Raw genomic sequence first — 13,116 nt, forward strand, 5'->3', positions numbered from 1 at the left:
GGAAACTTGGAAGACGGGTCTTATGTTTAGTAATAGCCGATAGCGATGGCGAAATGCCGTCCGGATCGAGTGCTAATTCGAAATTCAGCTAATCTAGGGCTAAAGTTACCGGTAAAAGGTACATGCCGCCCTCGAATTTTAAATCCTTGATTATCTTTGACATGAACAATTTTCTACTGATACATTTGCTTTCGGAATTTGATGCTTGGTGTCGTTGCTTTTTCTGTCGGGAGAAATCAATTAATCTTTAGCCTAAAGCAGGATTGTACGTTGGATTTAGTAACAGTATAAGCGCGTAATCTGGAATGAATTCTCATTCAACGCAGTGGAAGAAAGAGGAAACTTTATGAGCATGACGATATTCTTAGAGCATAAAGGTGGTCGAGTCTGAAATTGGATGGATTATAACATGTTTTGTTCGTCCATCCCTTGAAGTAATAAACATTCATGCGACCTGGGAATCGAACATCTCATAATTTCTTAATTTGATGTGTAATTACTTATTATGGCTTCAGAATATAACGACGTTAACGGAAATAAAATACTAGTTTGTAACTCAGTTGATTAAGAGAATTCACCTCGCATTCAAGGTCCTATAGTCCCGAGTTTATGATACTCTACGTATTGAGTATAAGAAAAGGGTAATACTAGGGAGCCTAAATCATCCTCAAGATTTTGTGTCAATTGGGACTATTGAGATTTCTCTGCCACAAATTATGGAGTGCTTTTACAATTGACCATATGTGAGGCGGATCCAGATTTTCTCTCCTCCCATTTTTCCTCTCCTTTAGTCCCCTCTTATAGCCACATTAACATCTTGTGCTGACTTTTTTATAGAGAGAAAGGCAAAGAGGAAAGTGAGAATAGGGTGAGGATTTGGAGGGGAGAAATCCTACTCCTCTAAGACAGCAACCATTACTGGTAAATAATGCAACAAGCTCCGACTTGTCTCTTTCAGACTTAGGTTTTCTCTTGTTCATAAGAAATCAAGAATTCTATAGAGAATTAACCGGCAAACACTTGCTCATTTGAAAATGATAAGGATTAATAATTAGAATGAGAATTTTATTTTGATTCGGTATATTTTACATAATGAGGATTTTGACCGTAAATTTTGATTATTGAATCTTTCACCAAAAATCTAACAGCTAAAACTTCTATACGTTATATATTTCATGATGTACTAAAAAAAAAAAATTCCTAATTAGGAATCCTCTTTAAGAAATGTAACTCCCCGTTAACATGGAAATGGATGAAAATGGAGGAGGTCTACTCACTTACTTACAAGATGAGTTCCAACTTATCATGATTCAACTCGGTGTGAAAAAGGTACCGTAATCATGCAGTCTTACCGAGGTTTCTCTACAAATTCGTGGCTCTGATCAGTTGTCGTTTTACTTTTACCTCAGTCATATAATAAAATGGAAGTGAAAGGTAAAAAGTTAAAACATTATCCTTTCCATCTTGGCATCTTCAAGGGTGGGCGTCTTTGTTTCCTTTAAAAGGAAAGATATGCCTTTGGTTTGGGACGAATATGGAATGGAGATGTGTGGCCAACCCATTGTCTTGTCTTTTTCCCTGTTCCCTTTCCCTTTTGCGCAGTCCCATCAATCTAATGCTAATTAATCTTGTTTAACTAATCTCGAAGCATCAAATATTAATCTAAGCTTGGCTTAATTATTAGAGTCCAATGGAGGAATATTATGTGTAATAATTTCATGGACACTAGCGCGTTTGTTGCCACCATTTCAAAGGAATATACTGATTTTGAGTAAAATAAAATTTCTTATTGGGTATATAATAGTGAAAATCATCATGTTATAATTTGAATGAATTTGTAACACTAGTATTGAATCCGTGTTTGGTATTTCGGTCAAAAGCAATAATCATAATAAATTTTATATCTTATGCTAAATAAAGCATAGGTGAAAATTAAGAAAGACTTATAGAGCATAATTGACTAGTAATTAGACTGAAAGAAGCTTTGAGTGTGGTACTGATGAAGTATGACTTTAATCCCATGATTAGCGCTAGTAAATTTCTAAAGATGTTGTGTGGGACCTCAAATTGCTTATCGAGAGATACAGAAAAATTAAGATATATTTCTGGTTACGCTTAAGATTTTGTTTATCACTGGGCGGTAAATTTTGCAAATAACAACTTTGCTAATGACTTTTTGATTAGATTTGAGATGTGGGGGTATACTGTACGCCCTAATACACATCCCCTCTTGCTAGCTTTACCCCAAAGGAATCTCATTGTACCATACGCCCTAATACACATCCCCTCTTGCTAGCTTTACCCCAAAGGAATCTCATCGTACCATCCCTCATATCCAACCGTAGAAATTGTTTCTCCACTCTACTACTTAGCTAGCGACCTCCCCTGTCACTTACCTTGTCTTGGATCATCTCTCTCTCTCTCTCTCTCTCTCTCTCTCTCTCTCTCTCTTCAGCCATTAGCAACTACTGCAAATAAACAAGATGTTAAAATCTCAAGAAGAACTTCCAAATTGTTACTACCCAACTCAGCCAATATTAATCCGCCCAAACTCCCCAACCCCAAAGCATTGCCTCCACCTCTCAAATCTCGACGACCAGAAGTTTCTCAGATTCTCCATCAAATATCTCTACCTTTTCAAAAAATCTGTCAGCTTAGAAACCCTAAAGCATGCCCTCTCTAAAGTCCTCGTTGGCTACTACCCATTGGCTGGGAGGTTGAGGACGAGCGCTGACCATGATCAGAAGCTCGAGGTTGACTGCAATGGAGAAGGTGCTGTATTTGCCGAGGCTTTCATGGACATCACTACTCAGGATTTTCTTGAACTTTCCAACAAGCCGAACAGGTCTTGGAGGAAACTCTTATACAGGGTGGAAGCCCTCAGTTTCTTGGATATCCCTCCTCTTGTTATTCAGGTTAGTCCGATTTTGTATTTTTTTTTTTTTTTTCATTTCTCCTTTCTTTTTCTTAATTAAACAAGTAAACTTTCCCGTGAAAATTGGAAAAAAAAAAAAAAAAAAAAGAAGCTACACCATTGTTCTAATAAGAATAATTAATTTTGTTAGTATATTGTCTTGGTGAGTAGATCTTCCTTTTTAACCCATTACGTTTTAAGTTTACAGTTTTTATATTTTTTAGTTTTATATATAATACATAATATCGCTTGAAATTAAAATTTTGAAAATACTTTTGATATTAAATATGGGAAGTTCGGTATTTTCTCAATTGGCTTTGGTGCTCCAATATCTTGTGGTATTACCACTAACATACCAATATATGGACTTTCCCTTTCAATCATTATCTGAGGAAATAGAGGAAACAAAGTTCCACTGCATAATCCTAGGTTCGGGACAAACAAGTCGCATTTCACCCAACCGAACAAAAAAATTGGGAAAATGAAATGTGGCCAATATGTACCCTTTGTCCACCAGAAACAGGGTTACTTTTGTCTTACGCCAACATTTTCAAATTTTCAAACTAAATCTTTGGTAGAAATTCTAGTCCTAATCAAGTGAAAAGAAATTAATAGTTTAAGAATCTTGTGAGTATAATAAGTTTATTGTTCGATTCGCTTCCAAGTAAGAAGAGAAACGGTCAACCCTCCTTTATAAAATAAAATTAAAAAAAAAGAAAAGAAAAGTGTGAGCGACTATTCATATCTCATTGTACTATCTAGTTCAAGACGATAGATTTTACTTTTAGGGTTAGGTGATTTTCATTCCATGCTTCGTTTTATTTTTTTTTATTAGTGCTTTCATTACATCTAATGTCTTCTTTATGCTTTTTTTCTTCTTTCAGTTTTTGCATGTTTCTTATTTTGCACCCTCACTCCTTTGACACTTTAAAACTTGTTTCTTACTTTTTTTATGAAACTATTATAAAATTACTCTAAATTATCATGACTAACCAACCTAATTTACCCCTAAAAAACTTGTTTATTACTTAAAAGAAAGATAATCATGGGGGTTGTGATAAACAAAATTGGATGGAATGGAATCCAACAAATTGGGGTAAATTGGTGATTGTTGGAAATTTAGGTCCTTAATTTACCAAACAAATAATTAAGGAGGTGAATTTTAAATAGTATGATAGTTCATGAGGTAAAAAGTTCTCTAAATTTTTTATTTTATTTTTTATATATACACAAAATTGTCTGTATTTTTCATATAAAATGAAATTCCACTTTTACAGGTTACAAATCTCCGTTGTGGGGGAATGATCATGTGTACAGCAATCAATCACTGTTTAAGCGACGGCATAGGCACATCTCAGTTCTTACACGCGTGGGCCCACCTAACAGGCAAGCCAGATCTCGATCCACCAATCCAACCGATTCACTCTCGCCACGTGTTAAAATCACGTAGTCCCCCAAAGGCAACCTTCCCTCATCCTCAATTTACCCTAACAAGCAACAACGGCCACGTGGATATCATGAGCCTGCTCCAATCGCAGCCGCTCATCCCCACATCCTTAACCTTCACCCACTCGGACATCCTTCACCTCAAGAGACAATGCGCACCCTCGCTAAAATGCAGCACCTTCGAAACCCTAGCATCTCACACATGGCGCTCCTGGATTAAATCATTGAATCTGCCACCCTCTCTCAACATCAAGCTCCTCTTCTCGGTGAACATACGCAAAACGTTAAACCCTCAAATCCCACAGGGCTACTACGGCAACGGGTTCGTGCTAGCATGCGCCGAAACCACCGTGAAGGATCTAGTCGGTGCTAACTTGCGCCACGGTGTTAAGTTGGTTCAACAAGCTAAACAAGATATTAATGATGAGTATGTAAGGTCGATGATTGACTTATTGGAGGAGAAAACATTGAAGACGGATCTGGGCGCGAGTTTGGTTATATCGCAGTGGGCGAAGTTAGGGTTAGAGGAGTTGGATTTTGGAGAAGGGAAGCCATTGCATATGGGGCCTCTCACGAGTGATGTTTACTGCTTGTTTTTACCAGTTGTTGGAGATTTCGACTCTGTGAGAGTTCTTGTGTCCGTGCCCGAAAGCTTGGTTGAGAAATTTGAATATTACATGACAGAAATTTTTACTGCTGAAGAAATAAATGGAGATCATCGTGCTAATGGATTCCATGCAGAAGATCCAATGGAATATTAATTAGATATTTGATTAAGGGAGCAGCTCACTACTGTAACATGAGTATTGATAATTAACTGTAAACGGCCACCTGACAAGTTTTTAATTTGTTTGAAAAGTTAAACCGACTGAGAAATATGTTTTTGGATGGAATTAATATCAAAGAAAATAAAATGTAGTCAGGTGTGTTTTGGTTTTGTGCGACCATATAAATGTTATTGGACCTATATATGATATATCATATGCAGTATGTGCACGATTGAGATGATCGAACTTGCATGTAATGAATTGTATATCTTATTTTTCTTCTCATATGATAAGATTTGACAATTTTTCTCCGTATGGTGACACATCTCAAACACAATTAAGCTTATATTTGGTTTACTTTAAATATCTTAAATCCCACATTAAGCAACAATAAGATATTAATTGGTAGTGGAAAAGTAAACATCATTTAATTGTCAATATTGTTTTACTTTAATTTCCACATAAATGTTGGGAAAGTCATAAGTAGATTCCACTTAAGTTTTCATTACCATCATATCAAAACATCCGAGAGGCAATGATGTTGGAAATTAATCATACTCATATACCATCTCTTTCAATATAAAGTTTTTCAATTTTTAGATAAAAATAAAATGGGACAATGGGACTCGTGTCACTCCTCCAATAGCTCGAGCATTCTATTTCTCATCAATTCATAGGAGAATAACGTTTGAGCATTATGTTACAATCATACATCTCCTTTGTTTTTTGGTCTATGGATCCTCTAGTATTTAGCATGCGTGTTCTAAAGATAACTTAATATAAAGTAGCATATAGTTACATTAAGATGAAGTGACATGTATAAATGCCTATACATAGCCTTTGAGGGAAGAGATTTTTTTTTTTTTTTTTCAAAAAAAAAAAAAAAAAAAGGATTAGTTTTGAAGTTCAAACCACATCAAACTTCAAAGATTTACACCGTTTTATTTTTCAAGTTGCATCTCATAGATAATTTTTTGCAAAATATTATCCATATCAGAAATGCTTAAGGCATCTAATTGAGTTCGAACACTATGTTTTAAGAAACATCAAAATTTTATCGTGACAATTAAATGAGTTTCATAACTAATCGTCATTTAAAAAAAATAGAGATTCCTTCGCTTAAAGAGCTTATATATATATATATATATATATATATATATATATATATATAGTTAGGTAGGAATATATATCGGCTTATATATAATGAGCATCCAAGCCGTCCAAATCATGATTTGCCCTCAATTGTGTCACCTTTATTTCAAACTAAAGCAATTAAAATGTTTGTTTTAGGCACCTCACAGTTGAGAGATCAAATTATATATGACCGATAATTAAGCATTCTGACTTTCTCATGTAAAAAATATGAAAAATGCAGACTGAAAATTGTGAAAATCTGAAAAACTATCCTGCATCGGAAGTTTATATATAAAGTGTGCGTCGCTCCGTAAATAAGATAAGCTAAAGAGTTGATAAACCAAATAAGAATTTAATACTTAACACTTCCCTAGCTAATACTATAAATAGCAACATAATATCAAACAAATAGAACCTTCCCTTCCACTTTAATTTATTCATAAAGTGAATGATGGTGGTGTGATCGATCTCAACTCATCTCATCTACCCTATCCGTTAAATCGGTGCATGTTACCTTTTTGGAGGAATCTGAACTGAAGTGTGCACTTCACCTATTTTGTACAAGTTATATGATTTAAAACAATTGATCAAATATGTCAATTTCCACGTTTACAATCGCACTCTTGGAAGATATAATATAAAATCCACCACCATCCAACACACTTATATATAGTTTTAAATTTGAACAATTTTATGTAGATATAATTTTTAGAAAATACTTAAAAGATCGATGGTTCAGATCTTGAAATACATTACAAATTGAGCTCAACAAAAATATGCAAAAACTTATATAAAAAAAATAATATCACGAAACCGTTTTATATATATATATATATATATATATATATATAATATTGAATAGACAAATGCTTCACTAGTAGCAACATGTAGTGGGTATTTTATTCCATCAAATATGAATACGACACATGGTAAACATATAAGTTAGTAATGATTATTGAAGGCCACTAGGGCACTACTAGGTTAGCAAAGTAATCTTCATAGTCAATCTTGGTACTATTCACTTTACCCTTTATTTTGTCATTATTGTTAAAACTCAAAGTTTTCAAACCCTTTTAATTAATTTTCCTAAAAAAATATGTATATATATATTGTCCATTTAAGTTCAAGTTCTATAGTTGGAATTTAGTTGCTTTCTTTTGTTATTTTAATGATAGAAGTCAATTTTATTATAGGCTTAGCCATGATCGGGTGGCTCAGTGATAGGAGACAAATTTTAAATTCGTATTTCTTACGGCATGTTCCAGGTTAGATTTATGGCACTGGTGAATCACACAATGGTGGTTAAGGGAGGTTAAAATGCCTGTGTAAGTCTTCCCGACCCTTGAAATGATGGAATTCTATGACGAAATCACCAGCTAATCATTCCCTTTAATATATATATATATATATATGTATGTATGTATATTATAGGCTTAATGGATATTGATATCAAAATTCTAAAACCATCATCATGCACACTTATATATAATTTTATTTTATTTTGTATTTTCATAAATTCAAAACACATAACAACAGTGCCAATAGGAGAAATTAGGAACTTCCGTATTTTAAGGAATTTAGGAAAAACATATAATAAATGAATCACAAAAACTAGATAAGAGAACTTAGAAAAAGCACTACGTGAGCATTATAAAGGTTTAAACGGAATTTGTAAATGAATTTTACAAATTCATCTCATATGCCTTTTCTAATAATCATGTTGTGCATTTCTAATCCATTTTATCTTACTTTTTGTAATCTATTTCTTCATCAATATGCTTAATTCCCTAAGAATTTAGAAGTTTCGCACTAAACCTTACCCTAAAGAAATATATACATTTCCCGACTGCCGCCATTAGGTCACTTCAATTCTTCTAGACTTGCACCCCCAAGGATGATGAAATTCAATTCTTCTAGACTTGCACGCCCAAGGATGATGAAATTTGAAGCCATTTTCGGTGCACTTCGTTTGTTATATAATTAAAGGATTATCACCCAATTATGTATAAAGCTCGAATCTAATCAATGCATTAAAAAAAATTAACATTTGATAACTGTCAACCTGTTTGGTATGAACCAAAATTTCAAAGTCTTAATCCAAAACTTTTCTTAAATACTTGGAGGTGAGTGGTAGTTATGAGTGTGCAATGGTTGTGAGGTGACATATATATGTACGTGTGTGTGTGTGTGTGTGTGTGTGTGTGTGTGTGTGTGTGTAGGGAAGTGTTATAGACACTCAAAAAATCTCATTCTACACTCCTCATAAGTATATATTTTTTTTTCTTAATATAGAAAGTTTGGAGGGTAAAATGAGATTTTTGAAGTGCTAATAACAATGCCCTATATATATAACTAACAACAACATGAAATTTCATGACAATGAAAAGTTAGTGATCAACCATATTTGAGCGACTTCATTCGATAAGAAGTTGAAATGCATATGTAAGTCTTTTCAATTTCTAAAAGAGTAAAATATCGTGGCAAAACCATCCACTAATACCCTTTAAAAAAAAAACTTTTATCACTAGACATGTATCTAGTTATTAGAAGTCTATCGAAAATTTCTACAAGTTACATGCTAAAATATTTCTAATAATCGTGTTATTCACCATTATTGTAACTCAAAATTTTTAATATCACATGTCATCGTAATTGTCACACTAAAATTTGTTACTTCTCAATTGCATTTTCATTTCACATAAGTTTTAATCTGAGGCCCAAAGACCCAGAAAAGTTGGAGGCCCAACATTAAGCACTTCGTTGAGGCCTGAGCCCAATCTAGCTTGCGTGTTGACTCTGGTCTCTCGAAGTTTTCTGGTTTGTTTTTTTTTTTTTTCCTGTTCGGCTGCGATGTTTCGAATTTTGGTTTTCGGGTTAGTGTTTGCTTTTTCAAAATTTCGATTTTTTTGAATTTGCATTGTTTCTGAATGCTGTTTTTCCAGTAAAGGTGTAATCTTTGCTGTGATTTAATCACTTTATTGGCATGAAACGGTGGAAAATCCGGGATTGGCTCAGAAGGGTCTGAATTTGCGGCTGAGAAGGACCTGGTTTGAGTGAATGGCGGCCCCCCTCGTACTTTTACGTAATATTTCCCCAAAGTACATTTTAAGGAAACTAATGAAAAAAATTTAAAAATTTTAAGTTTTAATTAAAATGATAAAAATGTGTTGTAAGTAAATAATATCAAAAATAATTTTTTAGAGTAAAAATGTTTTTAACATTAAAAATGAATAGTATTAAAAGCGTTTGATTTAGACTCTCTACATTTTATTGGATCGTTTATGTTGCTTGTATGACACTTCTCAATTCTCACATCATCATAAAATATTATGTCTTTTAATCTCACTTTGAACTTATCATGGATTCATGGTGATGGTTCCATAATGTGTAAGGTACCCTAATTATATGGCTTTACCGAAATTTCTCTGCAAATTCTGACTCTGACCACTTGTCGTTTTACTTTGACCTCATCCTATAATAATGTGCAAGTGGAAGGCAAAAAGGTCAAAAGGTTAAAGGTATGCCTTTGATTTGGGACAAGTATGGAATGGAAATGTGCGGCGAACCCATTGTCATTTTCCTTGAATCCCTTAACTTTTGGTTAGTGTTAATCTTGTTTAATTAAATCTCGTAACATCTAATATTAATCTAAGCTTGGCTTAATTATTACAAAGACTCAAAAAGAGGAATATTATGTTGTAATAATTTCCATGGACACTTGCAATGTTTGTTGCCACCATTCCAATTGGGTATAATTTAAGTGAGTTTACAACACCAGCGCTAAATACGCGTGTTTGTTTGGTATTGCATTCAAAAGCAATAAACATAGCGAATTATAAGCTTTATATGAAATAAAGCATACGTGAAAATTAAGAAAGAGTTATAGCGTATAATGATTAATAACGAGACTAAAAAAGGTTTTGTGTGTAATATCGGTCTGAAGTATAATCCCATGATTAGTGCTAGTATTTTTAGTAATAATTTTGTAATTTTCGAGTAGTTCATTAATAATTTGTTATTCTAGTATATTTTTAATAAGAGCATTTTCGGGATGTAAATTTGAGATCTCATTTATTTTTTGTCTCTTTACAATTAGCGAAGTCCACCTCATAAGTAGTAAAAAAGTATATATACATTTCTATTTACATTTTCTACGATGATGTTTCTCTTGTTCTTCTTGACTCTACATGGTCAATAGTCTTTCTCATGATGGTCATCTATCGAAATAATATCAGTTCGATGAAATTTTATTAGGGTATTTTGAAAAGAAAAGGGACGAGTAAGAGAGGCTAATTAGCGCTTTAATTCAAGGGTATTTTTGAAATTTCAAAGAGACATTTGGTTAGATATGTAAGAATTGTAAAAGGTAGACTAAATTTATTGTGATAAAAAAGTGGCTAGTTATCAAAATTTATCATTGGAATTTCTGTTGTTCTTTATAAAATCAGTGCAGGAGGAGACTACAATGTTCGAGCACCCCCTGGGAGACATCAAATCCACACTACTCATGAAAGATATCGAAAAATATAACTCGAAAGAGGGACTGGAATATTTTGCAATGCAAATGGAGGAGGGACCAAATCTTGTTCAATAGTGCTGCGAAGTTGGCGTGTGGAGAAAATACAAGTATGCCAACAAGCTTCATCAACTGGACCTTAAAAAAACAAAGTCAATTTTAACAAATAAAAATTAAAAGTTGAGACAAACAAAAATAAAATTAATTACGCACTTATACCATGCACTTTGAGCCTCGCATCCCTTATGCCCTGCACTTTGAGCGCATCAAAAACTCTTCGAAGAGATTTGAAGCTCCAGTTGATGAAGCTTGTTGGTGTGTTTGTATTTTCTCCACACGCCAACTTTGCTGCACTATTGAACAAGATTTGCTCCCTCCTTCATTTGTATTGCAAAATATTCCAGTCCCTCTTTCGAGTTATATTTTTCGATGTCTTTGATGGGTGGCTGTAGAGGGTCCAGTGCAGATTTAATGTCTCCGAGGAGGTGCTTGAACATTGTAGTCTCCTCCTGCACTGATTTTACAGCATCAAACAGCATTTCAAATGCCGTTTCCAATGAATTTAGGGAGAGAATGTAAAATCACAGTTTGATGAGAAACTGCGAATGTTCTGTTTGCAACTCTGAGTTTCAGCACACGTATATATAGCTGAAGTTTGGAAGAGACACGGAATTTTCCGGCCACTTGTTTTGGTTACGTGCTTGTGGGGGTGGGGTGGGTTTGGTGAGGGGCTTAAGGCTAGCAGGAAGGGGTGCGTATTAGGGCTTTCAATATACCCCCACTTCTCCAATCCAATTAAAAAGTCATCATAAGCAAAGTAGTTATTCGCAAAATTACCTCCAAAATCTTAACGCGAATAGTAGTTAGCGTGATAGAACTTGGTGTGATGAATGTGCATGGGCATGGTGTGAGTTGTACAAACGTTCGGTTCATTTATTATAGCGTGACATGGTTGTGAATATTTCTCGATTATGCACATTTGCATGTGTTTAAGTTTGACTCGTGGCTTGTATGACGATCGGGCCTTGAAATGACCTTTTATTCTAAAAATTTTAGATTTAAAAAAAAAACGTTTCCAAACGAACCAGTAATTATCAAACTAAAATTTGTCAGTTGACTTCGCAAGACCCAAGTCCGCGGATGGTAGAAACGACGTGCCAGTTAAGCGCGCGAGTGAACACGCAAGGCGTGCTTGCAAAGAAAGAAAGTCGACGTAGACCGAAATAGTTAACGGTAGGGGACACAGCAATTCCTGGGTTTCCGATTTCCTCCTTTGGTAACACGCACCGACGCGGCAGACTGAAGTGAGCTTTCCGCCTTCCCTCTTTTCGCCGTCGCTGTTTCCTCGTTTTCGTCAAAAACCCAGGGAAACCTAGGAATTTCTTGGTACGAGATTGCTTGTTTATCTACTCTGGTCTCTCGAAGTTTTCTGTTCTGCTGCGAGATTTCGAATCGTGGTTTTCGGGTTAGTGTTTGCTCTTTCAAATTTTCGATTTTTTTGAATTTGCATTGTTTCTGAATGCTGTTTTTCCTGTAAAGGTACACTCTTTACTGTGATTTAATCACTTTATAGGCATGAAAATCTTCAATTTTTACTGCTTTGTTTTTGGGTGGAACAGTAAATTGAAATTATAACTGGGTTTAGGTTTGTATTTTTGTTCTTCTTTTGAAAACTAATTGTAAATAATTTTCAAAATTTTGTAGTTTATTATTTCATCGTGCTTATTTCATCTTGCTTATTTCACCTTGCTTATTTCATCGTGTCGTGTCGTGTTACGAGTTTAATTGATTATGGCTGGGGAGAGACTTGTTCTGGCAACAATTGGTTTTGTTCTTGAAATATTCTCCCCGACCTTGCTCAGGTGGCATTGAATTTTGTTAATGACTGGTGAGCATTGTTTAATTTCTTATACTGCGGATTATGGGGCCAGACAGAAAAAAAGCTCTACCGCCAGAGAATGGAAGAGTCATTGCAGCTGAAACACTGCCTAGAAAGCCAAGTAGTATTGACGAGGGAGGTGGGAAAGCAATGGTGCATATGCACCATGGTATGAATTCGACTCCACTGACTCCCGTACTCCCTTATAACTAATTATTTAACCCTCTCACGCTGTCGTTCATAAAAAAAGATGGTTATTCTAGTAATTAATTTTAAATTCAATAATTATTATCTTCTATCTGGTGCTATAATCGTATAGCGGGATCGGATCATCTCTCTTGTAATTAACAAAAATAAGTGAATCAGACGGTTTTATCGAGAAATTAGGCTTCGAAGATGTGGTAATTATTGGGCCTTCGGAGAGAGGAAATAAAAGCCCGATCTCTCCTTTTGAAGTTCG

At 34.6% G+C, this 13,116-nt stretch overlaps 1 protein-coding gene across 1 annotated transcript; it reads left to right on the top strand.

Annotated features, from left to right (window-relative positions):
- Positions 1 to 2,483: 2,483 nt before the first annotated feature.
- LOC137719670 (alcohol acyltransferase 9-like) lies at positions 2,484 to 5,232 on the top strand. Its single transcript, XM_068458713.1, has 2 exons — positions 2,484 to 2,915; positions 4,192 to 5,232. Exons 1-2 carry the CDS (start codon positions 2,484 to 2,486, stop codon positions 5,119 to 5,121), a joined length of 1,362 nt encoding a protein of 453 aa, XP_068314814.1. The 3' UTR covers positions 5,122 to 5,232.
- The last annotated feature ends 7,884 nt before the right edge of the window (positions 5,233 to 13,116 follow it).

This window comes from Pyrus communis, chromosome 1, assembly GCF_963583255.1.
Source record: "Pyrus communis chromosome 1, drPyrComm1.1, whole genome shotgun sequence".
Lineage (NCBI taxonomy): Eukaryota > Viridiplantae > Streptophyta > Magnoliopsida > Rosales > Rosaceae > Pyrus > Pyrus communis.